General features: G+C 49.2%; 1 protein-coding gene across 2 annotated transcripts in view; it reads left to right on the top strand.

The window, feature by feature from the left end:
• The first annotated feature begins 1,109 nt into the window (after positions 1-1,109).
• The window catches only part of LOC144136615 (uncharacterized), a 107,879-nt gene continuing 81,026 nt past the window's right edge, over positions 1,110-27,962 (top strand). The window contains exons 1-2 of one of the 2 annotated variants that reach the window (XM_077669097.1): positions 1,110-1,394; positions 15,589-15,790. In XM_077669097.1, coding sequence (XP_077525223.1) covers positions 1,235-1,394; positions 15,589-15,790 — 362 coding nt within the window. In that variant the 5' untranslated portion in view covers positions 1,110-1,234. Of the gene's footprint in view, positions 1,395-3,396; positions 3,512-15,588; positions 15,791-27,962 lie in introns of those variants that run through there. The other variant, XM_077669098.1, reaches the window with a different exon arrangement.

Raw genomic sequence — 27,962 nt, forward strand, 5'->3', positions numbered from 1 at the left:
GACACAAGCACTGGGAATCCCACGTTATTGATCTGTGCGCCGTGAGTACGCTTGCGTCTGGCATACGGACGCGTTACAAAATGTCGCTTTGTTCTTAAGTTTACGCTCATGGGAACAATTCGCCGCTTTATCAGTATTTCGCGCTTGATTGTATAGAACCGCTCTCATGCAGCGCAGTATCGTACTCTATAGTTTCGCGCTGATGTATATGCGATTGTATATGCTGCTGTTTCGATCATAGCGGTCGTTGCTGTGTCCTAAATCACCCTCGCTATCTGTGACACTGCTGATGTTATCCTTGCAATGTATGATCTGGTGATATATAAATATAATATTATCCCTGCTGCTTTGAACACCTGTCGTTCGGAGCAAGAGTGCTGCATGTCGCAATTATACAGCCTCCATTGCGGCTGCATGCTAGGGGTATTGCATGGTTATCATGATTTTGCTGCACCGTAGTAATATCCTCACGCTACGCGTCATATCTTTTGCCTTTCAAAGCTATGTTATCTGTTTTTATAAAGTTTTTCTTCCAAGCCAAGCAATGGTAATTTTTTTCAAAATAGAGAGCTTTTTAGTCGAGCGCACTTGTATTTTATTGCGTGCACTCTTGCACATATCAATTTTTTCTTCTGCATCGGCTGCTGACCCGAAAGACGCGGGTTCGATCCCGACCGCGGCGGTCGGATTTCGATCGAGGCTAAATTCTAGAGGCCCATGGAGTGTGCGATTGCAGTGCACGTTAAAGAACCGCAGGTAGTCGAAATTTCCGGAGCCCTTCACCACGGCGTCCCTTCATAGCCTGAGTCGCTTTGGGACGTTAAATCCCCATAAACCATAAAATTTAATCTTTGCTTTGAAAATAAATGGAAAAACCATCGAGAGACTGAGCAGTTATGTTCGCTGTATGAAGATGCACACTTATCGCTATTGTAGTGGCGTAAACAGCTTAGATAGTTGGTAAGATATATTTAAACACTGTAAATGACTGCACAGGCTTCATTGCACACATCGCCTCTGCATGCTCAGCACAGGCTGCTCGCAGTTCATGTTGTGATTATGCAGGCTGCCAGTGTCAGTATTATCATTTTTTGTTACTTTCAGGAGTGCCTTCCTACTGAATGCTGGATGAACAGTGTGTCAGATGGGGCCTGCTGGAAAGCAAAAATTCCTTTGTACACCTTTTTACAACGAAGAAGCAGTGCCTTATTAAAGAGCGTCTTCCGTGCGGACCATGGGTCTGAAAACCACAGAGCGACCGCCAACTCCGGGCTTCCTTGAATGCTCACCAAAGACTCTTGCTGATGTACTTGACCCATCTCCAGCCTTGGAGGGCATGGACCATCGCAATGAGATTCCTCGACACTCTGCAGTTCAATGGAGTCTCCCTGCTGGTAAGTAATAGAGCTGTGCAGTTTCTGTGCATTTCCAAGTATTTGCACCGACGCTACATTTCCTGGAAACGCCCATCCGCATCTACTCGTGAATAATGATCGTGGTGTTGTCACCTATTCAGAAAGAAGTACTGGTTTTGGAAAGGACATTTGAGTTTATTAGACAGCATTACTAATTCTTAGAGGCAAAAGATGCCATGCTTCAGATAGCATTAGCAAATTTTAAATGGAACTTGTTGATGGTGTCATAATTGCATCATAGAGCACAATAAGCAGTTGCTATTGATTGGGTCCTAGCAAAGTTAACAATAGCGAGTGTTTCATTTTGTTTTGTACAGATTTTTTTTCAGAAAAAGCTGCAGAGTACAGCTTTTAAGGTTGGGTTATCTGGCCAGGCAGAAAACCCATTCAAGTAGCTCTGCGAAGATTAACTGATTTATCCACTATCGTGTTCCAATTAAATGTAGAGTCCACGTGTTTTATTTAGTCCGTGCCAAATAAAATGAAACGCCGTGAGTTGTCATACCGGAGGAAAGTGAACATTTCAGTGCACATTTTGTTCAGCTTGTCTTCCGGGTCGTGCTGCTGCTAATCTAATTTTTTTGAAATATCTATCAATATCTATCAAAGAACTGAGATCATGTTATGCTTGAACAGGTGAGCTTCGTGCATGTTATTTTTTGTTATATAGAACACAGACCTATGTAGATGACAAGAATTACTGATCTTACTATCAAAGTGTAGCTAAATGTTGAAAATTGAAAGTTGGTTTTTGGGGAAATGAAATGGCGCAGTATCTGTCTCACATATCGGCGACACCGGAACCGCGCCGTGAGGGAAGGGATAAAGGAGGGAGTGAAGGAAGAAAGAGGTGCCGTAGTGGGAGGCTCCGGAATAATTTCTGCCACATGGGGATCTTTAACGTGCGCTGACATCGCGCAGCACACGGGCGCCTTAGCGTTTCGCCTCCATCGAAACGCAGCCGCCGCGGTCGGGTTCGAACGCGGGAACTCCGGATCAGTAGCCTAGCGCCCTAACCACTGAACCACCGCGGCGGGTAGCTAACTGTTCTTTTGTTTTTTCAGCACATCCAGTGAATGCCTATTACAAGAAATTTATCATCCCTGCAACGCATAAGTAGGCGATTTCTGTTAACTGTGCAGTGTATCTTAGCATTATGACCTTGTTGCCTGTTTTCCATGTCATTTTGTCACAACTATATTGTTACATCTATCGCGGCGCTGGGAGCATGATAGTTCGCAGAACTACAGAGTGGCCCTCTGGCTCGCAACTTCTAGACTACGCTATAGTGGTCACACTGAGCTTATGAGAGCGTGGCTTTTTAACAGACTCAACTGCAAAGATAGTCTGCGAATGTATGGTGCCAGGAATAATATGGAGCTTTGGATTAATTCGTGTCTAGTTTATGAAAGCAGCCATCAGTCACTGAAAGCAAGTTTCAGTGTCTGTCGGTTTTTTCGTCGACATATCATTACAAACCATTATCTCCCTATCCTTGCCTGTTCATGTATAGCTATGGCACGTGGTCTTGTGAATCAAGACCCCCTTGGTGCATATTGATTTATTCTATGCAAGGCTAATCTGCGAGTTCAGATACGCCGCTGCGCAAAGTTTCGATATTCTTTTGTTCGCTTCCGTTCACTACGAAATGTGACGCATTTGCAAGGCTGGCGCAGTGTTACGTTAATCTGCGTTGAGTGCGCTACGCCCGCGGCGCCCACCTCAGCAAGACTGTTCACAGCCGCGTCGCATTCTACGCTACCCCGGTAACTTCGTCGAATTCGCCGCGCGAATTCAGATTAAGCAGTTCTCGTAATCGCCAGCTGCTGCCCACGTATACTTGCGTTGCTGAAACGCCGCGGGCTTTCTCTGTGCGCAGCCTCGAACCCCGGGGTGTTGCTCGTAACGCGGAACGGGAAATGGAGAAGAGCTTCGCGTTGCCCCTTCCCTGTTTCGTCACACACCGATCGAAGCCGGCCTCGCATGGGTTCGCGGGTAGCGTGGCCTCTCCCCTGCGCTTGGCTCTGCCGCTTGGTACCGGTGCACTGCAGGCAAGCGTGCCATCTCCGCTCGTGGTTCGCCGGGTTCTGCATGCCGTGAGTGCGCGTTTTTGCTCATTTAATATTACGTCATACGCGATTGCCTAATTATACCTCGTCCCACTCCAGGTGCACAACGGTCCTTGAGAGCTCCAGGCCTAGTGAAGTCGCTCTTTTCGCAGTCGGCGCTCCCATATCCGGTGCATTGTTTAGTTTAACTGCGCATGTTTTGTGCGCCAGTCGGCGAATTTAGAACCGTCGCAGGTCACCCCATTACGGCTCCGAGGCCACGCTTTTGTCTGGGCTGTCGTTTCAACGCTTAGGATGTCGGTAAATGTGGTAATTTCGCTTTGGTTGAAGCACGGAACCCTTTATTGCATTGTTCGCTATGCGGTTTTTACACTTTCAGAGCACAGATATCACGAGCAGGGACGGTTCGTGCCGTTGAGGTTAGGGTGGAATACGCCACGTTGCCTCGAATATTTGCATTTGGAGTGAATATCGCTTTGAAGTCAAGCGGTCAAACCTGGCATCACAACATAGTGCTCCAGTAGTGTGGTCTTCCTGAGCGTTAGCATCTCAGATACAAATTTAGAGACTCAAGGCCGGATGTAGTTGATCATTACCAGTGGGGTTGAGTGCTCGGCGTCGGTCAAGTGTTCTTTGGACTCAATGCACTTGTCTAATCCATCGGCCGCACTGTGTTCAACTGCCCGTTGTGTGTGGAGAGTCATGGCTTCGCCGTAGGGCTCCATTCGTTGAGGTGACTTCGGCGACAGATCTCCTTGGTGCTGCCATTTCCAGGGACCTAGCTAGAAAGCTTCAAAGGAGGGTGATGAAAAACAGCTTGGATATTAACGAAGACTTTTCCGGTCCGTAGCATGGGAAGGTGCATTCGACGCTGTGTTTTGTGTGTCTGATGTGCCGGAGCCAATAACATTGGTACCTGTCATAAGACTATGCCGAAGCTGACTGCGACGGTCACGCGTTCTCCTGACATCGATGTGTATGAACTGCTTCTGGAAGGGGTTATAGGTACTAGGTTTTCAGCTGCATTCACCCAGCTGACTATATAGCACGCGGGTTGCATCAGTTTGGCTATCCGGATGACTCGCTGAAAGATAAACAAGCTTGTTCCTTTTGATATAAGCATGTATGTAAGCTGTGCTCTGGTCGTCTCGTCTGTACCTGTTTGCATTCACTGACTTTTGTTTCTTTTCTGTTGTGAGGTTTACATTTAGGGATGTGCTAGACACAGAACTGCAGGCCTGGGAACTCATGAGCTTTGCGTGGTTTTTCACGTCCGTATGACCTTGAAAGAAAGCAGACGTACCATTTGGACCGCAGTTTCATATCACGGATGTTGACGTCGATACCGTTTCTAGGCTGCACTAAGACCGCGCCGTACTCACCGGAGGTCTTTATCCGCATGATCAGCAATGATAGTGAAGCTTAGTTTCCGGTAAGTCCATTTTGAAGCCGCGCGCTTGTTTGTTTAATGGTCAGTTGCACCAGAACACTCCGCTCGGCTCTAAATGCGGAGATGACTGCCTAGAATATGCAAATCGCGTGATTATAGGAGCCACGTGGGCCGTGATGCATTGAGCGCACCGCGCTGCCGCCCAGCTTCGTTGAGGAGAAGGCATTGCAACTAGTAAAGGGTACAGCGTCCCTATACTCATTCACTCGAGTGAACTTATCTGGATATGTAGTCGGCATGCACTCGTATCGGCGTCATCATCATACATCGTCAGCCGAGTTAATCGTTGGTTAAGCACGTTGCGGTACAGATTCGTTGAGGAGAAGGTATTGCAATTAGTAAAGGGTACAGCGTCCCTATACTCATTCACTCGAGTGAACTTATCTGGATATGTAGTCGGCATGCACTCGTATCGGCGTCATCATCATACATCGTCAGCCGAGTTAATCGTTGGTTAAGCACGTTGCGGTACACATTCGTTGAGGAGAAGGCATTGCAATTAGTAAAGGGTACAGAGTCCCTATACTCATTCACTCGAGTGAACTTATCTGGATATGTAGTCGGCATGCACTCGTATCGGCGTCATCATCATACATCGTCAGCCGAGTTAATCGTTGGTTAAACACATTGCGGGACAGATTCGTTGAGGAGAAGGCATTGCAATTTGTAAATGATAGCGTTCGTACACCCATTCGCTAGAGTGAACATATGAGGAGATGTAGTCCGCATGCACCCGTATCAGCGTCGTCATCATCGTCACCATCCATCATCAGCCGGGTTAATAGTTGGTTAAGCACACTGCGGTACAGAGGCCTGTCTCAGTTCAGTGGCTTCCACTTAGCCCTCTCTTGTGCTAGCCACCTTATCTCGGTAAACGTTCTATAGCCGCACAAATCTCTCGTTCTGAGTTCTTGTCATCAAGAGTGAGCACAAACAAGCTCGGGCACTGATTTGAACTGCTGCAGAAGCCTCTGTACAGGCTCACTTCTCCCTGGCCGCGATGTACGACTTAGCGGCATCCTGTTTATGTGTTCCTGAGCTGCCGCCGCGTAGTTTGGGGGCGGGTCGTTGACACGAGTCCGCCGCAGCCCGCGATGACCCCCTTCAACAGCGGCGTGAGGTGTCTGAGCGAATTGACCTTCGGGGCCGAATCGACCGACCTCACTTTCCTTCCCCTTGACTCCTATCACACAGCGCACACACCCCGTGGTTATGCAATCGGAAGCGCGCGCAGCGACGCTGCTGTGCACCGTCTTTGCCAAAAGTAACCGTGAAACGGTGGTCTCTTAGCCGCGTAACGAAGCACTTATGGTAGCCCCTAAACTGTGAATCCGTGAGTAAGGTGGACCCTTGTCCTCACTTTCCGACGACCTTCGGTGTTGAGGGGTGCCTTAAAGGCTTCACTATGCTGTTGATAAGCAAAAGCCCGTTGCTCGGTTACTTTTGGAGCACGTATACAGATGCATATACAGGGTGTTTCAACTAAGAATTTACACAAATTTTAAATATAGGTTTTTTGAGTTTGAAGAGCGCTTTTTTTTTTTCTGGTGCAGCATTGTCAGTGATCCAGTACATCAGAATACATCTAAGACGTGCTAACTAGCAGGCTGGTTAACATATATCGAATAGTTAATTTTTTTACTACTACTGTTGGGCTCCTTAATTATTGAGAGGCGTGCATATATCCTACCGTAAATAATATCTACATCAGGTTTTAGAGTTTCGAAAACGCACTTACCCTCAACGCTGTGCCCCAACAAAAAAAAAAAAAGTCGCCTTTTTATGAACCCGTGAATTCGACCATTCAAGGTATAGACAAAGCTGCTCTCCCATGCCAGTATTGCTAAGACGGCAGTGGCGTGGCAGAAAGAAGAGCCATCGGTTGCTCTGACTTGTCACTCCTTCTGTTGTGGTTGTTGTTGTTGTTGTTGTTGTTGTTGTTGTTGTTGTTGGGAAGAAAGAGAAGGAAAGTGCACAGGCCTGCCCACTGGCTCAAGCCGAGCCACAATCGCTACCACGTGCAGACAGTAGGAGAGTTGAAAGATGGGATAGAAAGACAGGATAGTAAAGACACGCTAAAGACAAGGACGATCCCGGAGGCAGTGCAATACCGGGCTAACCGGTGGCGGGAGTGAAGCATCCTTCAAACTCTCCGCCACATTTCCAAAAGTAAGTCCAATTGGACCCGTAACAGATACTCTACGGGTCCGGACAATCGACGACACTCCTTCTGCCGTCGATCATTGCTCCCCAGCTGTGGACCGTGCACTGAGGACCGGGGTATACCTATCCCCAAGGAGTAAACCTAAACTAACTTAGCTCAGCCTCTCGACCATAAATGCGCGCATTCCAGCGCGCCCTAAGCGTGGCCCTGATTTATTATCCCGTCCATTTTTCACGCGCGCACAACACTCGGGACCCTGCGGTCACTTCCTGGACAGTGGTGCTTTGCGAGCTCGCGTAAAGACGCCGCAAGGTGGCGTTGCAGGCGGTGGCGCACTGCGTGGCTCGTACGGCGCATACCAATTGGGTTTGGCTGGCATTAACCCCATCCTAATTGTGGTTGTGCCGAAAGAACAACGTATAACATGGCGACGAGGAGCGTGTGTGAGGGAGGGAGAGAAGACTCGGCCTGCTAGAGGGGCGCGCCTCACGCCTCAGCGGACCCGCTGGGCGCATACATGCATATGAGCGGAACGGACGTGCATACGGAGTCGAGCAAAGCGCGCACTCCTCGCGCGGTTTGTTGCGTTCTTCGATGCCTACTAGCTTCTTTTCCCGTCACTCCCAACTTTCTGCGCTCGCGTGGTTTCCGTTCGAGATGCGGCGAATACTGCCGGCTTCTTCTTATGCTTGTCGCTTAGCGATTTCCTGTTGCCTCCGAGATGAGGAAGCGTGGTGATCGGAAACCAGTTCCGACGTTCCTATCATTTATGTCCTTTGCGAATTTCTTTTTTTTTTTTTGCCGTACTCCTCCAGCGGTCGGTCCGGTTTTGTAAACTCGTAGAGCGCTCCCTCCACGCTTGGAGCCTGCAGTGCACTGCGTCTATATAATCGTTTCGCGGGCGCGCGGTTCAAGGAACCTCGCGGGCTTGGTATATCGAGTCTCGCGCCTTTTGTCTGCGGGTAGCGCGTGCGTTCTCTCGTGCACTACTGGCGCGCTAGTGTGCTTCGCGTACTATCTCCGAGGCCGCCAATCGAAGCGTTTAACGAGTAGCAATAATTCAACCGGTGCCGGAACCACCCACGGCGGGCGAACGACCTGCGTCCGGCGGGACTTGGCCGTAATGAAGTCGTTTAGTTAGCCGTGTCTGGATGCCGCGTGCAGGTTACAAAAACGACAAACCATTATCAGTCATTGCTCGCGGAGTCCGAGGAAGCAGCGCCGTTTAGGGCTGAGCGGACTACAGATTACATGTGATTAAGAGCCGCATGTGTCTCGGCGACATATGCGAGTTGGCTATATTCTATAGCTGGAATTAAGAGCAAGAAGTTGATTTGAGCAGGACGTGCAATGATGCGGAACCGATAACCGGCGGTCCATGCGTGTGAATCAGGAGGTTGTTCGCAATATGAGAGTGGCTGAAGCTGAACATCGTGGGTAATAAAGATCCCCGAAGAGAGGTCGTTACCCGGTTGCGTCGGAAACAATATGAAGGTAATTAATTTAGGCTTAACCCGGCTCGAGTGAGGCGCTTTACCGAAGTTTATCTTGAAGAAAGTCCAAACAAAAGTACCGCGTCTTTGCCAACCATGGAGGCTGCATGGTTTGCTTCTCACTCGTGCAGTGGCACCATTGCGGCTTCCCTGAATACCAAGAGGTCTAGAAAGATTAGGATTATGGTTCTCCTTACATTACAAAGATTTACAGCTCGGGGGTTTGCATAAGTGCTCAACGATAAGACTGGGAAGGAAACCATACAGCCTGGTTACTTTACTTTTGGAAAAGACGCTATGCATGAGCGTATCTGGCCACTTGCGCTGCTTTCATGATAGATTAAGAGGTAGTCATACCGAGAAAGGTTTGGTGCCCTTGGTCAGCTGATGCGAAACCGGTTGCCTTTGTATCGATTATGGCTGCATATGGTTCAGCTGACGATGGTGACTTTAAGAATTTAGTCGCAGTCTTATGGAGTCGTCGAAACGAAATGGAAAGCATACGCGAGGGACCAACATGCTGGCTTGAGCAAACCGGGGCGCAAAACGAAAACGCCATTTTTTCGCAGACGTTACGAAACATGGACCTTCAATTTCTGTGCCCTGGTTTGGATGGAACGCGTTTTTAAAACCTACTTGTCTTGTTTCCATACCAAGTCTTTTTGGTGTAGCGTCTAATGTAGAGATCTTCGTTTTCTGGAAAAACCTGGTTTCACTTGATTCTTGCACCCCGAGCAGATTTCTTAGAAATCGGGTTTACCCAAAATCACTGGCCGAAAATGCATATAGTGCAACTATAGTGCTTATCATTGCTCAAAACTGATGCCCCGCACGGAAACGAGAGGGTGTCTTGTAGTTGTTCTGGGACGGCTGTCTTAGTTAACTCCTGAATACTTTAAACAGCTTTGAACGCTTGGTTTGATCTGTGGATAAGTAAGACAAGTATTCTTTGGAAGCGTGAGTTAAGGACACAGATACCTACCGGAACGTTTCGTTGTCATCGTTATGTCGAGCGCTACCTACTCTAATGATGCTCCGCTTTAAGGAGGTCGAGCGTTTGAGATCCATGGCCGCTGTGCTGTTAAATGTTTTCCCAGTGTACACAAATCAGGTCTAGCACAGACGCAGGCGTGAAAGTGCCGCAAAGATAAATAGTAATGTACGCGATGAATAATTGTAATAAATGTGAAAAAGTGCTGTGTGAGCAGTTTCTTGGTACAAGATGTCATCGATGCCATACTGGCTGCTGATAAAACTCATGAGCAAAGAAGTGAACATTTCATGTCTCGCACCAAAACATCCGCTAATTATAGCAAAATATTTTTACTCTAAAAAAATTAGCCCGAAAAAGAAAAACTATGAACTGTCAAAGTTTTTGTTGAATAGCCCGATTTCCAGTCGAATTTGAGCACAGATAATGCCCAGTTTTTGCCCCCGCAATTTGGATAAAAATAAAAACCGCAAACGAAGGACACTAACTGTTGCAATCGATGCATACGACATACCATGTATACCAAGTATTCCAAGTGCTGTACCAATACTGTATACATAAAAATAGGAATTAGTTTCATCTTTTTCGTCTGCGGTGATGCTCGCTTATGTGCCTGCTGTTACAGGCTGTGTGTCGCGTTATTGAGTGATAAAGTTGGACTAAAGGACAGCTTGTAAGACGGCGCCTTGTACGTTTTTTTTTTTCGATGCACCAACTCGTAAAACTAATGGACGCCTACTTGATTAATCATCAAACGCACTGGCGTTGGCAACCGTGGTCAGAAGACCACTGTCCATGATCCGGCGTATTACCGTTGATCGCTCGTTTCAAAGGGATAGCAAACAAAATCATCAGCAATGGCTTGAGTGTGGGCCGCAGCCAGACATATAGCGTACATGGTGTTACTAAGGGGATTCAAAACATAGGCAGAGCAGTGCTTCAGCTAAAAAAAAAAAAATAATTACGGAATTGACACAGGATAAACAAATTATTCTTGAACTGTGAGCTGGTCAGAAGTCTGTCCACGTTCGCCCTTAAGGATAAATTAATTAAGGATAAATAATAAATTAATTAAGGATAAATAATACTAATTGGTTTTTGGGGAAAGGAAATGGCGCAGTATCTGTCCCATATATCGTTGGACACCTGAACCGCGCCGTAAGGGAAGGGATAAAGGAGGGAGTGAAAGAAGAAAGGAAGAGAGAGGTGCCGTAGTGGAGGGCTCCGGAATAATTTCGACCATCTGGGGATCTTTAACGTGCACTGACATCGCACAGCACACGGGCGCCTTAGCGTTACACACGCAGAGTTGCGTTTAACTGTTGCGTTTATGTGCCGTGCCGTCTATAGTGACCCTCGTGCACTCGGTCCCTGACACACTCTGCGAAGGCACGAGCAAAAGACGTTCCAATTTTTATTTTAGCGCGAGAAGAAAAGTTACGGACGGGAAGCTCATCCACGTCCTTGTGTTGGCGCAGGCTTAGATGGGTCTGTCTTGCGCGATCATCGCGCCATAAAGTGAAAAGCGAAATATTGTTTGAAAGAAAGTATTCAGGCTGTTTGGGAAATGCAGATTAATGGCCTTTCATTTTACAAATACGCACGCCACTTACGACAGTCGTCGTCATTTTCATCTTCCGTGTTGTTACAGAGCCCAATCCGTGTTCTCAATAAATGAGCTGAACTGTCCATTGCACCGTCATCAAAAATTGTGACCGTTGTGCCAGACACTTCCGCCTCTGAGCACGTAAACGGTTTACGCTAGAAAGCCCCGCACAAAAAGAAAGTTAGTTATGGCCAAAGTAGACATCAGCTTGAGACCAACGACTCCACAGTGGGTAATTTTATAGCCCAGCGTTGACGCATTTTGTGGCTGTGACAGCGAAATTGAGTAATGGCATAAAGTGGCTCGTTTATCACTTGATACTGATACACGAACTCGTAATTGTGAGCACTTTGATCAGCTGTTCCCTCCCGTCTTTTTCACCGTATGAGATGATATGAGATATGATACGAGATCGAAGCATTAAGCGATGAATTACACAGTACCCGTTCTACTCGCACTCTTCCACTGTTGCACAGCGTGAGCAGCCCTTGTCAGCGCAGGTTTGTGTTACAAGTGCATTCATTGCATGCATACCGCACGCGACGTTGTCATTTTTCTCGCTTCACTGCTTCGACAGTTGCGTATACGTAACGGCGTGAGCAAATACGGGAGCCATTCCGCACCGGCGACATTTGCGAGCCGGGTCACGTGGTCACGGGGCTACCCCCTCCCTCCCCTCTTTTGTCCCTTTTGCCGGCGTGCTCCGTCGGTGTGCCTGTACCAGTGCTGTGCTCGCATGTTCTAAGGCATGTATTCAGTCTTTCTCTCGCTCTAAAACCGTGCAGTGTTGTGGAAGCCAGGTTTGACGCTAGCCAGTCAGTAGCCGAACTGATCGCACTGTTCGAACGAGGAACTAGATTGAATCTGCCGGCGCCAATGATGGTATCTTTAAAACGCCTATCAAACACTAGCTGATCTCGCTTACATGCGAACAGCTTGCCTAATTCGGACCCCGGACTGGCTGGCTCAGGCTGCTTTGGATCCCACAGCACTGCACGGTTTTAGTGAGGCGAAGTCCTGTTGCGTGCCCCGCGCCGAGACTCGGTGATCGTTGCAGCAAGGGCGGATCCCCCGCGGGCGAACTCACAGCAGCGGCGCTGTGGGCAGCGCGCCGCATCGTCGAGTCCAACCCGGGGGGCTGATCCGCGGGCCAAGCGCGGGGCTTCGCGGGGGGTGAGGCAGCCGGGGCCCGTTGCTGGGGCAACCTTGGCGTGCCCTTCAGAAGCCAGCCGCCGCCGCCGCCGCCACATCCTGACATCTCCGCTCGAGCAGTGTGACCTCGAAAGGGATGACGCCGGCTGATCACGCCCTCTCTTTCTTCGGCGCCATTGCGCACTATGTGCTGTCTCCCGCGAGGCCCCATGGTGGTGGTGGTGGTGGTGGAGGAGGAGGAGGAGGAGGAGGAGGAGGAGGGGGAGGGGGAGGAGGAGGGAAGAGCGGCGCCGAGCTAACTGCCGTTGGCGACGCTTCCTTCTCGCCATCGCTCTGAGATCTCTAGAGCGCGTTAGTTTGGTTGCCTCCGGCGTCGGGAGCCGGAGTCCTGCGACGACCACCGACCGAGTCTGCGGGCTTTATTTATCTATTGACTCGACTGAAAGGCTCTATCACCTGCACGTGTATGCAGGGCGTTTCATTTTATTCGGCGGAGGTGAATTAGAGCAGATTAATTAGGAAGTTTTTAGGACAAGTTAGGCAATCAGCGACGTTCTAAAACACCTAGACCGATGTATCCCACTGGCCGCGCAACCTCGCTTCGAAACAAGGGCCGTTTAGCTGCAATAGCATTTTATATAAAAAAGGGCAATGAAATACTCTGTTAAAACGCGTCTGTTCATATTGTTCATATTTTTTTTAGCAGCTCACTTTTTTTTTTGCGCGAAATGGAAATATTGTCACAAAACGAAAGGACGAGACACCGTTCAGAAGTAGCGTTCTCGCTCCTATAGAGCGCGTGAAACATCAACTTATTTGACCTTAGGCGCCGCCTGAGGACACTGGGGGTCAATGTGGTCGTTTTTGTTCGCTTTCCTGGAGCGAGGACAGGCAACGATTGTCGCGCGAGTGGTGTGTGGGGTTTTGAGCGAAGCTGGCTAACAAACTATTCGACCTATTTCGGCGGCATACAATCGCAGATACTTCGAAAACCGTCACGCCTCGGCCTTACGCTCCTTTCATTCACGAATTTCTCCTAGTTGTTCGCTGCGGAAAGCGAAAGACCCAATATTTAACGTACGCAAACCTCCTTGACATGTGCCAAAATAGTTCACGAACTTACATATCCTTACATCATCTGTGTCAGTGCCAGTGTTAATACCACTGCCGAGTGTTTCAGCGAACTCTTTCAAAAATTCCTGAACCTGCAGGGAGTTCGAAATATAAAAAAATTTAGGGGCTGCCAATTGCATTGGTGCGAAGGAAAAACTATAGCATTTTTCTTTCACTCGCCTATCTATTCCAATTCTGATTCTGTTCCGCCTCTGATTCGATTCCAACTCTTATTCCATTGTCTTGCACTCAACACACCACCATCATCACCATCAGCCTGACTACGCCCACTGCAGGGCAGAGGCCTCTCCCATATCTCTCCAATTAGCCGTGTTCTGTGCTTGACGCGGCCAACGTATCCCTGCCAACTTAATATCATCCGCCCACTTAACTTTCTGCCGCCCCCTGCTGCGCTTGCCTTCTGTTGAAAAAAAAATATATATATCACAGTTCTGTCCGCCGCCTTGGTCAGTTGCTCCGCAGCCGCTGGGGAATGAGGGCCGATGGTTAATTGATTTAGTCACAAAGAGCTTGTGGCCTACACATAGGTGGCAAAATTTTGTCTGGTGAGTATTTGGCGACCGTGGTCTAGCACTTGGCCACAACCTGTTATATCCATTCCAGTTATGATTTTACTGTTCCATTTCAACTCGTAATCTTTTCTTCTATTCAGTTTTGTTGAGGCATTCTTTGTCCGGCGCCTCCCTCTCCCCTACAATAGGAGAGGGGGAGGGGACGGTTGGCAGGTGACAGGTGAAGAGTGGGAAATCGCACCTACCACCGTTGGCAGGTCGAGGTTCCACGCAGACGCCGACGGCGGATGGTTTTCGCCTTTGTGGCCCTCCTAATTTAACAAAAATCTTTTCAGGCACACACTCTCAGCCGCGGCGGCCGTAAATTACTGTGAAAAAAATTTTATTGCATAAATAATTAACTCAGTTTGGAGGTGGAAACCATGGACGCGGCGATTAAACCACATCGAGAAGATGTCTCGTCGGAAGCTAAATTCGCCGATTGGCTTGAAGGAAGTGCCGTCACCAGGCCAGATCATCCCATTGGCTAAAAAGTTGTGGCTTCACAAGATGGTAGTGATGTCACTTCCAGTACCACGTCATGCACATTCCTTTGCTTTGCCGCTAGGCGCATTGAAAAAGGATATCGTCGTCAACTGCGTGATCGTTATTAACGCGTTAGCGCTAAGGCTGCCGCTTAGCGGAGAATCTGGCGGTGCCGGGCGCGTGTGAGCAAATCCGGATTGTTCGAAAAGGTAGTGACGTGGAGCGATGGTTTTGGAAAGTGGTTGAAACATCACATAATTTGTGTGTATAAGATTGCAACATGACTCAAATGCCATTATGTCGTGAGAATGTTAAGTAATTGCACTGAAAAGAAAGTTGGGGTGAGATGGGAATCGAACCCGTGCCCCTTGAATCCCGCAGTCAGACGCGCTACCCATAGGCCACTGATTCACTTTTTTTTTCTTTATTGCATGGAAATAGTGACGAAAAGAACAGTCTAAGCACGCTTACGCCACAAAACACCAGGCCACCTTACCCCTGCGTGACCCCTGCTTCCAAAACATCAAAAGTCTGGGAGGCACACACGTGCATCCAGACAGGGGAGCCAGCTAGGCGGCTCTTGCAGGGCAGCATATACTCCCCGCACCAAAGCGCATTGCTCACGAAACAAAGACTTCGACGACGACCGTGGTGATTCGGCGTGGCGGTTCACCATGCGGCTTTTCCAGAGACTAAACGTTGCTGGGACTATTTAGGCCACTGATTCACGTTCGTTTGGTGTGGTTAAAGAGAGGCCCAGTGTGCCGTGTCCGACAGTGTCCGTGTCGGCTAAGTGATATGCAAAGAGGACCACAAGTCGCTGAAGGGAGCTATTCACACTGTCTTGTCATACCCTTATGGCGGGGCTTAAGTGTCCCCAGAATCTTAAAACCGGCGAGGTGTTCGTTGAAACATCCGGCATGTCCGGCATTGACTTTTCTCAGTGCCTCATTCTGAAAACGCTGGCACCTTGTGTCAGTACCGACACCTCCGTCATTTTAGACGGCACTAAAGACCGTTGATACTTGCTGAAGGTGAGCACGTCTTGAGTTACGGCCGTCATTTGTCCACTTCCAGGCGGCTCCGGTGCGCGGCGCGTGTCGGCGTTTGCGGCGGCGGCGCCCGGCCCTGGTTCGAGGAGTCTTCCGGCGGGCAAGCCCGGTGGCGGCGGTAGCCGGGCGGAAGACCGGCTGCGCAGGACCAACGCGAGACCCCGGCTGGCCTCGCCGACCGCCGAGCGCCACCTCGCCTCCCTCCTGCAGCAGCTGCGCCGCGAACGGTGAGGGTGCGCGCGTCAACTCCTCCCGGCCGAAGGGAGCATCCGCTGGGGAAATAGGGAGGATGCAGTCAAGTCGGGCATGGGGACGAAAAGGTTGCAAGCAAGCCGCCCGAACGTTGTCGGGTGCAGTCGGCTAAGTGAACCTTTCGCCGCACTGCTACTGCGTATTTGCTTTGCCACCTTTACAAACCTTCGGGCCCTTGGACGTCTCTGGGGACCCTGAGGCATCCACCTGAACGCTTCGTGGTATGTGCCGCGCCATCCATCGTGGGCGAAATCGAAGGCAGTGCCGGCCCGGTACCTACACTCGGAACACGAATGAGCGTATATGGGAGTCGAAGAGGGAGTAGACTCTTCCCTAGCGCATTCCCTTTTAGGGGCGGGGTATAGAATAGAATAAGTATGTGCTGCCCATGTTCCGGAACTGATCTCGATCGCCAAATAAAGGGAATGGTTAATCTTGGCTACGGAGACATTTTTTCCCATCGCAGAGCACAGTAACTTGATCCAGTTAGCTGAGGGAGGAGGGTTTTAAAAGCGGCACTGGAGGCATAGAGGAGCTTGAAACCTCGGTTAAAATATTCAGGACTGCTGGAACTTCGGTATGTTTTCAAGAGAGAGTTTGTTTCCGTTGCCAACCGTATTTTGTATTTTTAGTGACGAAAATGCACCCCAGGGCTTGAGTAGCATACCTTGCTCCGCAAAAGGTGTGTGCTAGACGACATCATACTGTCTTTTTACTCCTTTCTTGTTTAGAGTATAGGCCGCTGCAGCCAACGAAGCTTTGGACAAACAGTGCGGTGCAATAGCTTTTCGCAGCTCATTCTTCATCCTGTAGGCGGGTGACGAGAATGCCTTACGCGCCGAGAGTAGCAATGCGTCGTCTGGGGGAATTCGCTGCTGTTCGCCACTGCACTCCCGAGCACCATCTCCCGTGCTTTCCTGTAGAGAATCAATCATTTTATTCATCGGCAATACGGAGCACGTCGCCAAAGTTTGGTCCGAGGTGCATCAAAGCACCTTTGGAACGTGTGGCAGGCGAAACGCTTCGACCGTGATGGAAATTTCTAATGCTCTGGAACCACGGGAATGGCGAGGGGAAGTGGCGGACTATAAACGCGAATTACCCTATAAGGGAGTAAAAAAGAGGAGTAAATGGTCCTCTAGCGCATTCCATAATAGGGGCAGGGTATGCTACCCAAGCACTGGGGTAGATTTCAATTACTAGAAATACGGAATACTTATAGTCGGCAACGGAAGCAGATTTCCTCTTCAGAACATGCCAAGTTAGCGCAGTTAGCAATATTTTAAGAGGGATTTCAATTACCTATAATTGCAAACCTCAAGATCTCCACTGCTGCATGCGTTTAAAATTCTCCTTTCTCGCTAGCTGAATGAAGTTACTGTGCTTTGAGGTCGGAATATGCCTCCGTTGCCAACAGTAAGCGTTTCGTATATGTACTTTCGAAATTGAAATTCGAGACTTGGGCATCATATACTCCCCCTAGCAGGGAGTGCGCAAGAGGGCTGTTAACTGCCGTTATACTCCCTATAATGTAACTTATGTTTACAGTGCGGGTCGTCTGTTGAATTTGCGCTGACAGTGTGCGCGACTTGTGTCGGTTATTGTGAGTATGCTACGTAAATTGCCCTGAGCACTGAGATCAGAAATCCAAGGCAGATAAATTCATATGAAGAGAACTAAAGCAATGTACAACTGCCTGTGAAGTGAACAGTTCACGATAGGCAGCCAGGTACTGAAGGTGGCGAAGGAATATGTCTAGGGCAACTTGCGATCGCAGATCCGGACCATAAACGTGAAATAGCTGTGCTAATAAGAATAGGGTAAAGTGCATTTGGCTATCAGCTCATGAATACCGGGCTATAGCCATATCCCTCAAAAGGAAAGTATACATAATAGTTTTTATCTTGCCAGCAAGGAAAATTATTGAAATTAAAAGGCGGACTTAGCAACGAGCTAAAGAGGGTGAAATGATAGAGCTAACCCCTATCATTTTACTCTGCTGAAGAGGAGAGTAGGTTAGAGAGCAAACGTGAGTTAATGATATCCTAGTCAAAATCAACAAGAAAGGGACATGCGCAGGACTGTAATGCGGGGAAGAGAGAACTGATTGCACCTTAGGGTAGCGGCGAGGGTCAGGTGGCCGGGTGAGGTCAGGAAGAAGCCTTTGGGGTTCAGTGGACGCTGCTGTGCTCCCGCTGCTGCGAATTTCCTGTGTTACGAATTTTCGCGCTTGTTCTACAGAATGAGCATGTATGGGACAGGAAAAAAAATATCGCCGTAACTAATGCGGAAGGCATCAGTAGAGGCGTTATCTGACTGTCTAACCTATAGAAGTTTACCGCGGAACCCATGGATACAAGTTGTTTATGCCCTGTGCCTCGGTAGTAGCGTATACACTATACATTGTCTTCTTGTGCCGACAAACAAAGCACACATGTTCAGCTTGTGTCGAAAGGCCCTTTTAAAGCGACTTGTTTGTATATACATACCTTCGTTTCCAACCCAACCCGCAGGATTGCCGATTTGGAAAGATAACGAGGAAACAAAAAAGATTTCGCTTTATTTACTGCGTGCTCCTCGGCTTTTATTTATCCAAGCTTGCACTTCTGTCCGTTTTCGTTCAATCCTCCTTCCCTCTGCGCTTGTTAAACGCTCGCTGTAATTAAGCGTTTCCTGCCGCGCGTTTATACGACGTCTGTGAGACGCTCTGTAAATTCTCTAAAGCGGCTCCGCTCGAGGCGCGTGCCTCACGGCGGCTGTCGGGCACATTTTTTCCCCCCCTCTATCTAGCTTTTTTCTTTTTAATTTCAGCTCCAAATATACCTTTTTCTTCGTTTCCTCCGCATGGCGAAACTGCGGTACATGTAGCCTGTAACGCCGGTCGTTAGGTGGTTAGTCTCCAGATTGACGCCTGATTATATACACGCCCGCCGACAGCGGCGCTTTGTGCAGGCACGCCGACGCCCACCATTTCAACGCGCAGTTTAAAAGAACCTGATTATTTTTTTTTCTAGCCACCACCGCGTTCCTCCGTTTCCTCCTTCCACTTGCTCAGAAGCTTTTATCTCCCGCTTCGTTTCTGACGACAAATGTCCCGTGACAAAACGCGCAGCAAACCTGCACAGGCGATAAGCGCGCCGAGACACTTTATTTTTTTTTTGTCAGAGCGAGCGTTCGCGCTGGTAGAGCGAGCGCCAACACGTCGCGAAGAGCGCGAACTGCGCGACGGAGTGTCGTTGAGACAGCGCTGAAGATAGCCGGGAGAACCGGCCCCATGTTGTCGCCTCGCGACGCATAGTCGAGAGAGCTTGAATCTTTGGAAACGCGTAGCGCGAAAAATGAAGAGGCGGAAAAATGAATTGGATTGTAAAGCTTTCACTTCCAACAACATGAGGTGCTTTATCTAGGCCCCTCGCCTAAACGACGGCCAGGAGGTCCTGGCGGCGTCTTCGGCCAGTTGGACGATCTTTGTCTGCGTCTCTGGATCGGGCTAAGTAGGAGAGCCTCCCATTGGTAAAGCGAAAAAAAAAAAGACGCCCGCGGCAACTGGCAGCTAAAATATAAAAAAGGTGATTAAAACGGGCATGCTTAAATAATTAAAATATTTCAGCGCAAAAGAAAGAAAACAACGCAGTAACTTTCCTGTCGTGAAAAAAAAACTGCACTGCCATGAAAATCCCGTCTGGCTATTTTTTGGAGTTCACTTATATAGTTTATGATTCGGATATGGTCATGTTACGTCGAAAAGACCACCTGAATTTCGCCTTAATTCTCCAGGGTGACGAACTGGACGTTACGGTATCTTCAACGCCACCTGTCTCACCATACCTTTAATTCATCCTTCGACTCAGTCCTCACGCACTCTTTTCGAACATTAATTCATTTAGTTAATCGAAGAGTCGAAACCCCGTTGGCTCTTGAAAAATGTGCCAAGGTTTCAGCTTGGTTAAACCGATTATAGCGCGAAAGCCCGGGCAGTATTAGTGGATGAAGAAGACAGCGTTCAATGCACTGCGCGAGAGTGGGGTGCAGTTGAACACGAGGCGGCGGGTTCGACTGGGGCGATAGCCTATAGGTGCTCTCGCGCAGTGGCCAGCGAAGCTGTTCTCACCGCCGCGGGTTGGACACCCAGTCGTGGATATTGATTTGATTTCTTTTTAAGAGCGTTAGCTCTTACTTATCACGTTTCTCGATTTCTTGGGGTCTGCTACCACTTCCCTTCGGCGTGAAATTTTCCCAAGTCCGAGGAATTCAAGATGGCGGCCCCCATAGTAATTCGATGTAGCAGCCCAATTGGTGATTGGTTGGTGACGTCATAGTATATTGGCGATTGATTGATTGATTGGTGACGTCACTGATATATCCAATTGATGATTTATTGGTAACGTCACTTATAAATCCAATATGTCGGCCAGTAATGAAAGCGAAAAGCAAAAATAAATAAAATAAACGTACAAATTCGTATTTTCATTGCTGTACCTCATTTTAATCTCATTCATATCAATTCTAGTAAACCAAACAGCTAACGCTCGTTACTTCAACGTCTCCCAGGTGGTGGTGGCAACTTTTTTAACCTAACGCGGCATCGTTAATGTTAGGCGACGGCACAAGATCCAAAGATGACAAGATTCTTGGCCGGTGTTGGTGAGCGTATGAGTGCCTTTGGACTATAATAATAATAATAATAATTGGTTTTGGGGGAAAGGAAATGGCGCAGTATCTGTCTCATACATCGTTGGACACCTGAACCGCGCCATCAAGGAAGGGATAAAGGAGGGAGTGAAAGAAGAAAGGAAGAAAGAGTAGCCGTAGTGGAGGGCTCCGGAATAATTTCGACCACCTGGGGATGTTTAACGTTCACCGACATCGCACAGCACACGGGCGCCTTAGCGTTTTTCCTCCATAAAAACGCAGCCACCGCGGTCGGGTCCGAACCCGGGAGCTCCGGATCAGTAGTCGAGCGCCCTAACCACTGAGCCACCGCGGCAGGTCGGACTTAAACTTCCCGATTCGTCGACGTCCACCGAGTCACAGCGCTATAGTAAGTGCCGCGCCCTCGTTATTGTCTGTCCGTTACGGATTCAACTCGTGCCTGCGGTGCCACCACCACTGTGGGACTAACATGACCCATGTTACTTTGTATTTCCGAAAGCATAGGCGTCGCGCCGCGCACCCCACGCGACGGTGCGGGAGCCTTCTTTCCGCAAGGACTCACCGGGCGCTGAGAACACGTGCCTCGGGAAGATGCTGTTCTCCGATATTGCGTGTGCGTGCGTGCGTGCGTGTGAGGACGCGGCGCTGCTTGTTCCACTTCAACGGGCGGCGTCGTTACGAACGCGACGCGGCGCGGGAACTTTGTCGCCTTGTTATACACGCGGTCGGACGACACCCCAACAGGCTCACCGCTATGGGAGAGGACGCGCGTGCTCCAGATCTCGCGGCACAGTACGAATTCGCCGCCGCGGCATGCGATGGTTCGTTAAACGATGCCGAATTCGCGTGGACGTCGTGCTGTTGGGAGAGCCAGATATATATGCCGTATATATAAAAGAAAAGAGCGCACGGTGTCGTCTCGTCTCCGCTGCGGCGGGGTTCAGCGTCCCGACGCGATTCTGATACCCGTAGAGAGAAAAGTTCCCATTGGTCTGTCGTGCATAGGGAAGAGCTGGCGGCCGTCGAACTGACTACGCTCTGTTGCTTTTTTTCCCCCTTCAAGTCCCCGTGATATTTCGGTGCCTGAATATCGAGCCGTCTTTCAAATTCGGTATTAGCGAAAGAAGATAGGGACAGTTTTATAGGCATAGTTATGGTATCGTTTCTCCTTTTGCACGATCTGGCTTTATTAAGGAAGTCTGGCTGGGGCCGTGTTCCTAATCAGACCCGCACGCCTCATTGCCTTCCTAATTACGATAGTGAGAAAGAAGAGTTCTTTCTTTGTTTTATTTGGGTCTGTCTATTTTCCTTAAAGGATGCATTCCGTCCTTGCTTTTCGGCCATGTGTGCTGCGAAAGATGGCATCATCGCGTATACAAACCAAAGACACTTTTCGAAAGTGCGTCACAAGGTCGGAATACAAGTCTCCTAGTCTGGCGTTCGTATTTATTTACCCAGTCACTGTAAATTTTAAACTGCATTTTCAAGGGGAAGGGCGAACTATAGCCTAATCATTCAAGAAGAAATACAGAAATCATACGGTCACAGAATAATAAAAGGCAATCGAGATCACGGTAATTGGGTTAGGTATTGTGGCAAAATACAGCAGTAATAAAACGAAAGTCACATAGTAAGGAGCCATTGCAGTTTATTAATGATGCTGTCATTAGTGTCGCGATGCGCTGATCTATCAGGAGTTGAATGCCCAGCATCCGTCAGACGGAAAGGCTTGGTATAAATTGGAGAAAGAAATGGACAATTTTGTTGTTGGGCTTTGCGTCCGTTTGAAAATCGGTCACAGCTATTTAAAGCAAAGAACACGTCGTGCACGTTAAAAAAAAGTGATAGGGTTTTAACGTACTTAAACCGAGTAGACGAGTGAAAGCGTCCGTTTAGCCTGATTGGCCCATCGTTTTGCTTTGGTGGGTCGTCGGCGTCTGGCGAGGATATTGGAGTCGGGTTAAGCTCTGATCGAGGTTAAGCTGATCTGTTCTGTTCGCGCCGCAGATGGAAGTTGATGAAGATTACGATGTGCAATGCACAGAGGGAGAGTGTGTTGCAGTTTAACACGAGGCGTGATCGACTGCGGTGATAACTTAGTGCTCTCGTGCAGTGGCCAGCGAAGCTGATCTGTTCGCGCCGCCGCGGGTTCGAATGCCAGTCGCGGCAATATTTATTCATTCAAGGTCAAGGTCAAAGCTTCAGCGAAGACTCGACTTTTGCAGCTTTGGCCATGAAGTAGAGCTTTCGCTCTAAAATAAATCGAGTGAGGTTGGAAACGGCCGACGACCATTATATATAGCAGTGGAGCCTTTTGGTGATTGCCCTCGCCAAATGGCTTCTCTGTGGAAGAAAGAAAGCTGCGCTAAGTCATGCGCATGCGCATCCCAATGTCGCCGCACTCTAAGTGCATAGTTGCGGAGTTCGGCTGCTGAGCGTGACGTCACGGCTTAGATCCCGTGGCAGCGGCATCCACATTTTGATAGAGGCTAAATGGGTCGCATACCGAGATTTCGGTGCACGTCGAAGGAGATCCTCGTGTGCAAAGAATTAATCCGCAGCATTGGTTTGTTACGTTAAAATCAATTGATTACTAACCATAACCATGGTTAAAAGACTGGCGGCGTTGCTTCTGAGGAAAGGAAAGACACAGTAACTGTTTCATTCAGGGTGGAGACTCTAACCTCGCCATGAGAGAAGGATGAAGGAGGGAGAGAGAGAAATAGGCGCGGTAGTGGAGAAGGGGTCCCGAATAATTGTCAGTCAGTTGGGTTTTTTCAGCGCACTTGCTGGCGTCCTCGAGATTCGATCTCGCTTCCTCGCTCAGCGGTCGAAGGTCTTAACCACTGAACCACCAACGCGGATCACAGCCTTGCAGAGCTCGACGGTTATGCGCTTCGACAGAGGGAATGTGACAGCCTTTGGAATTCTTCTCCATTCAGTAAGAACGGGCGCACCTTTTGCGACGCAGCTTATGCAAGTGGAGGCTGGGGGTGAGGTTGTTATTTTTCTCCGCCTTCGCATTGCACCCGCGTTGCACGAGGTGCGGATCCGCATAAGAAGGCCGTCACGCGCGCGCGCACTGCCATCGACGTTATACATGCATGCAAGAGGAACAGTGTCGCCAGAGCGCGGCGCGGCTTCGGTGTTTACGCTGTCTACGTCGCATCCGAGTCGTCGGCCCGTCGCCGCATATCCGGACAGCTCACGGGGCGGGCATGCGCTGTTATCTATATGCGCTCTCTCGAGCGCCCTTTCGCTACTTTTTTCCCACGGTGCGACGACACTTTATACATTGGTGGCTCATAGCTGCGGCCACTGCCCGTCACGTTTTCCCTGCATGCTGTCGCCTTGGGCCCCCATACTTGAACGCCGTTATGATTGGCGGGCAACCACTGAGGCGCCGAGCTTACGAAAGAGCACTGTTGTGAGTGCGGCCACTGAAGCAGTATGCGAAGCTGAATAAAGTCATTACCTCTTTAGGCGCCATTAACGCGATAGCATAAGAAGCCCCATCGGGTTGGGAGAGCGACGTCCATACTCTCCATTGGCCGGAGGGAGTGATGCCACCCACCAGACAGGAAGGGACGTCACTGTCGGTGAAGGCGTCATCTAATACTATTGCATTGCCAAGACATAACGTAATAAGGTGTTCCAGTGAATTTTTCAGTGGGGGAAAATTTGAACTTTTGAGATTTTTGTAAGGAGCCTGCAAATATTGCCAATAATAAATGCCCACCCTCCCAGATAATCGGTTATGCAGTTTTTTTCGAGTCCTCGGGTGCCCACTTCGTGACTGAGCAATTTCAGGATCTAGATTATATTTGTTATGACTTGGTGTCGTTAGATAAAAAAAAAAGGCTCGTTTTAGGCTTTTTAAAGTGCTAATGCTTACAGAACAAGCAAATGAAAGCGCGCACTTACCGAAAACATGCCATATAACTAGCGAAAAACGCCATCTTACAAGCGATTCCCTGCGGTCAGTTTTTATGCCCATGGACTCAGATAATTTTGCGCAATGTTCTACAGATTTCGGCACATTTTTATTTTATATGCATTTGTTCACATTGCGCCTGTAGCATATGAGGATTTAGTAGTGTTCCGGTCGCATCCACAAATGTGGACGTGTATACGACTAAGCGCGTTTTCAGTTAACCGAGGTAATCACCGAAATAACTTTTGAAACTTCCTCGTCACATGCATGGTCGCCTTCAGCTCTGCGCAGTTGCTTTATGTACAGTGTACGAGATGAGTGACAGGTTTACCGCATTCCGAAACAGCCTCCCCTGAAAAGCTCCGCCGATCGAATCAACCAGCCAATCTAACTTGCTAAAATGAGAGCACTTTACGTGAGGCGACGTCCGAAGGCGGTTTGTGCGTTGACTTCATCCTTGGATTGATGTCACTTATTTATTACCAGTTTATTTATTTCTTTTTTTTAATCGCTACGCTCCTGTTACATGCATGCGACAACGCGTCTATATATGTTCGAGTAAATGTAGCCCATGGCACATACGCGACGGTGCGTAGGTTCGGGTCCTAGCCCTGGTGAGTTTCTCTTTTACTTTCTTGCCTGATTAGATAGCTCAACTCATTTTCAGGGAGAGAACGGCGTAATTTCTGCCCATTTATCATCATGCCCCAAAATAGCCCCGACGTGAAGTGCTGCACGAGGCCCGCGTGCTCCGATTACTTTTCTTTTTCGCAGCCGCTTTGACTGGGGTGGTGATGACGTGGACGACATCCACAGAGTGGGTCTTTCGAGGTCATCGCCATCTGAACGGAGACGCATGCAGTGTTTAGGGAGATGCGGAAGATTAATGGGGGCTGTCGGTGACTGATGCTGCGTGTTTATTTGATGGTTGCGTGTAACCGCCTGCGTGGATCGTCGGGGACGGTGTACTAAATAATAACGTCGAGCGCCGTGCTCGCCGTGCCTGGAGACCCCTGCGTGACCTAATTGTTTGAGTAATGTATTATAATTTCGTGATGACAGGGGCCTGGCGTCTGAACACACATGCAGGCCTCGTGTGTCCAGAACTGCGGCACTCGAGCTAAAGAACAACGTCGTTGAAAAGTCAGCGCGAAGACTATAGAAGAGGGACTGAAGAAAGAAAGGACAGGGGAGACATTCAATCAGCGCTAGTGAATGCTGTTGTTGTTCCTTATCAGTCTTCTCTTTCTTCAGTCCGTCTTATAGCTTTCGCGCTGACTTCTTCACAACGTGCAACACCAACTAGCCATATGCAGAATGCATGCTCCCCTGAACAATGGCGTGTGTGCGTCGATGGAGTTGGTTGAATTTTGCATAGCGCAACTGCCATCCACACATTCCTTCTTTTTACACGCATGTTTCATTACGTTGCCATCCCCTCGGTTCACAAAAGCACTAGTTTTTTTTTTTTTTTGCTTAAGTCACTCAAGGAGCTTGCACTTGATAATTTTCTTCGAGTTTCACGGTTAATATTTTGTTGCTGTACTGTGATCGCGGTGGCATCAATTCCAGTTTTGTTGGACATCACTTTTAATTGTGAGGTAACGGTGGAATATTGTAAGATACTGTTATGAACATGTTGATGGGAATGATCTAACCTTCCGGTGCGTAGCGAAATCTTCCTTTTAAAGTGTGTCCAGCGCTCGCACCGAGGAAGTTAAGACTGCCATGCATGGAAACCGATAGGGTGCGTTCTTTACAATAAATACCAGAAAGCTGCTAGCGTCCCGAGGTGGCAATGTTCGGATTAATTGATTATTACGGTGCAATCTTACGGTTTGCGTAGAAGTTGGGTTCATAACCAACTTCCCGTTGGGGAAAAAAAAATGCGGTCGTCCAGAATTTCTGGGCATGCGTGGTTCGCATGTTCTATGTTTCTGTGAGCTTCCTGACCAGTCAGTATACGTGGCGCTGTGATCGCATGCACTGTCAACCAATCGCTCCTCCCAATGCACAGTAGTACGTTTTATCGTAAGTGGCTGCACTATAACTTGAGACACCCGTTCTTCGAGCTCTGCTGACGCTGCCCCGAATATGGGCGCGGCTCTGCTCGTGCAAGTTGGTGCGCGTGGTCGTTATTTATAGTTGCCACCGCACACTGCTTTTCAGGCTTATGCATATGGTACACAGCCGCGCTGTCTCCGGAAGCCGAAGAAGCCATACAGCGCCGGCACCCATAGACGGTCGAGGCTCGTTTACGCTTGCTGCTGCGGCGCGCGCTCTCCATTTAATTTTCCCGGAGCGTGCGGACACATAGTTATGCGCCTGCGGCGCTAGGCGGCGCCACAGGCGATATACACTACATGAGCTGTCCCGAGCTTAGTATAGCCACTCCCGCCAGGATGAATCACGTATATATAGGGTGTGCGTTGTATGGAGCGATGAATAATCGTGCTCGCTCGCCTTGCCGGCTCGTTTCTTCTTCTGCTGCTGCTGATTTGTCTTGGCCAGGCCCTGCTATACTGTGGCGGAGCGAATTGTTTATCCGCGGACGGCCCCGTTTTCGAGAGAGCGGAGAGTCCGTTTACATCGCCGGGTGTTCTCAGTGTGCCTGGTCTCCCGCCTGCTGTTCCGGAAGTTATTGATGATGAAATGTCGTCTCGTGAGCACTGGTTTGGTCGCGAGTAACTCTTTGATGTACCATACAGCAGGGTACTTTTCCTACGTACATCCGTGAGCAAGAGCCACCCCGACCGCTGGGCACTTACGTTTCGAACTGCATTTGCGCCCGGAAGTGACACAGCTGCTACGAGTCCTTGTTGCTTAGGGTGTAATTTGGGAACTAAATCGAGCAACGAACGGTTGTGAACATCAACGGACTTTATACATAGTGCGTGGACAGTTAGAAACCGGAGAAGGCGGTCTCAGCTTTACGTTCAGCACAGACGAGATTAGTGGGTTGAAGCATTTTATTGCGAAAACACTACTTAACGTGGTCCCAACTAAGAATCTTGTGTGAAGCTCGGAATAACTCGGGTAAGCTCGGGCAAGGTCGCAGGTGTGTCGCGCCAGCTGTAGTCAATGGGAGGAAGCTCGGGTAAGTTCGGAGGAGCGTCGCGCCAGCTGTAGCCAATGGGAGGAAGCTCGGGTAAGTTCGGAGGAGCGTCGCGCCAGCTGTAGCCAATGGGAGGAAGCTCGGGTAAGTTCGGAGGAGCGTCGCGCCAGCTGTAGCCAATGGGAGGCAGCTCGGGTAAGTTCGGAGGAGCGTCGCGCCAGTTGTATCCAATGGGAGGAAGCTCGGGTAAGTTCGGAGGAGCGTCGCGCCAGCTGTAGCCAATGGGAGGAAGCTCGGGTAAGTTCGGAGGAGCGTCGCGCCAGCTGTAGCCAATGGGAGGAAGCTCGGGTAAGTTCGGAGGAGCGTCGCGCCAGCTGTAGCCAATGGGAGGAAGCTCGGGTAAGTTCGGAGGAGCGTCGCGCCAGCTGTAGCCAATGGGAGGAAGCTCGGGTAAGTTCGGAGGAGCGTCGCGCCAGCTGTAGCCAATGGGAGGAAGCTCGGGCAA

Source organism: Amblyomma americanum, chromosome 6, assembly GCF_052857255.1.
Source record: "Amblyomma americanum isolate KBUSLIRL-KWMA chromosome 6, ASM5285725v1, whole genome shotgun sequence".
NCBI classification, from domain to species: Eukaryota; Metazoa; Arthropoda; class Arachnida; order Ixodida; family Ixodidae; genus Amblyomma; species Amblyomma americanum.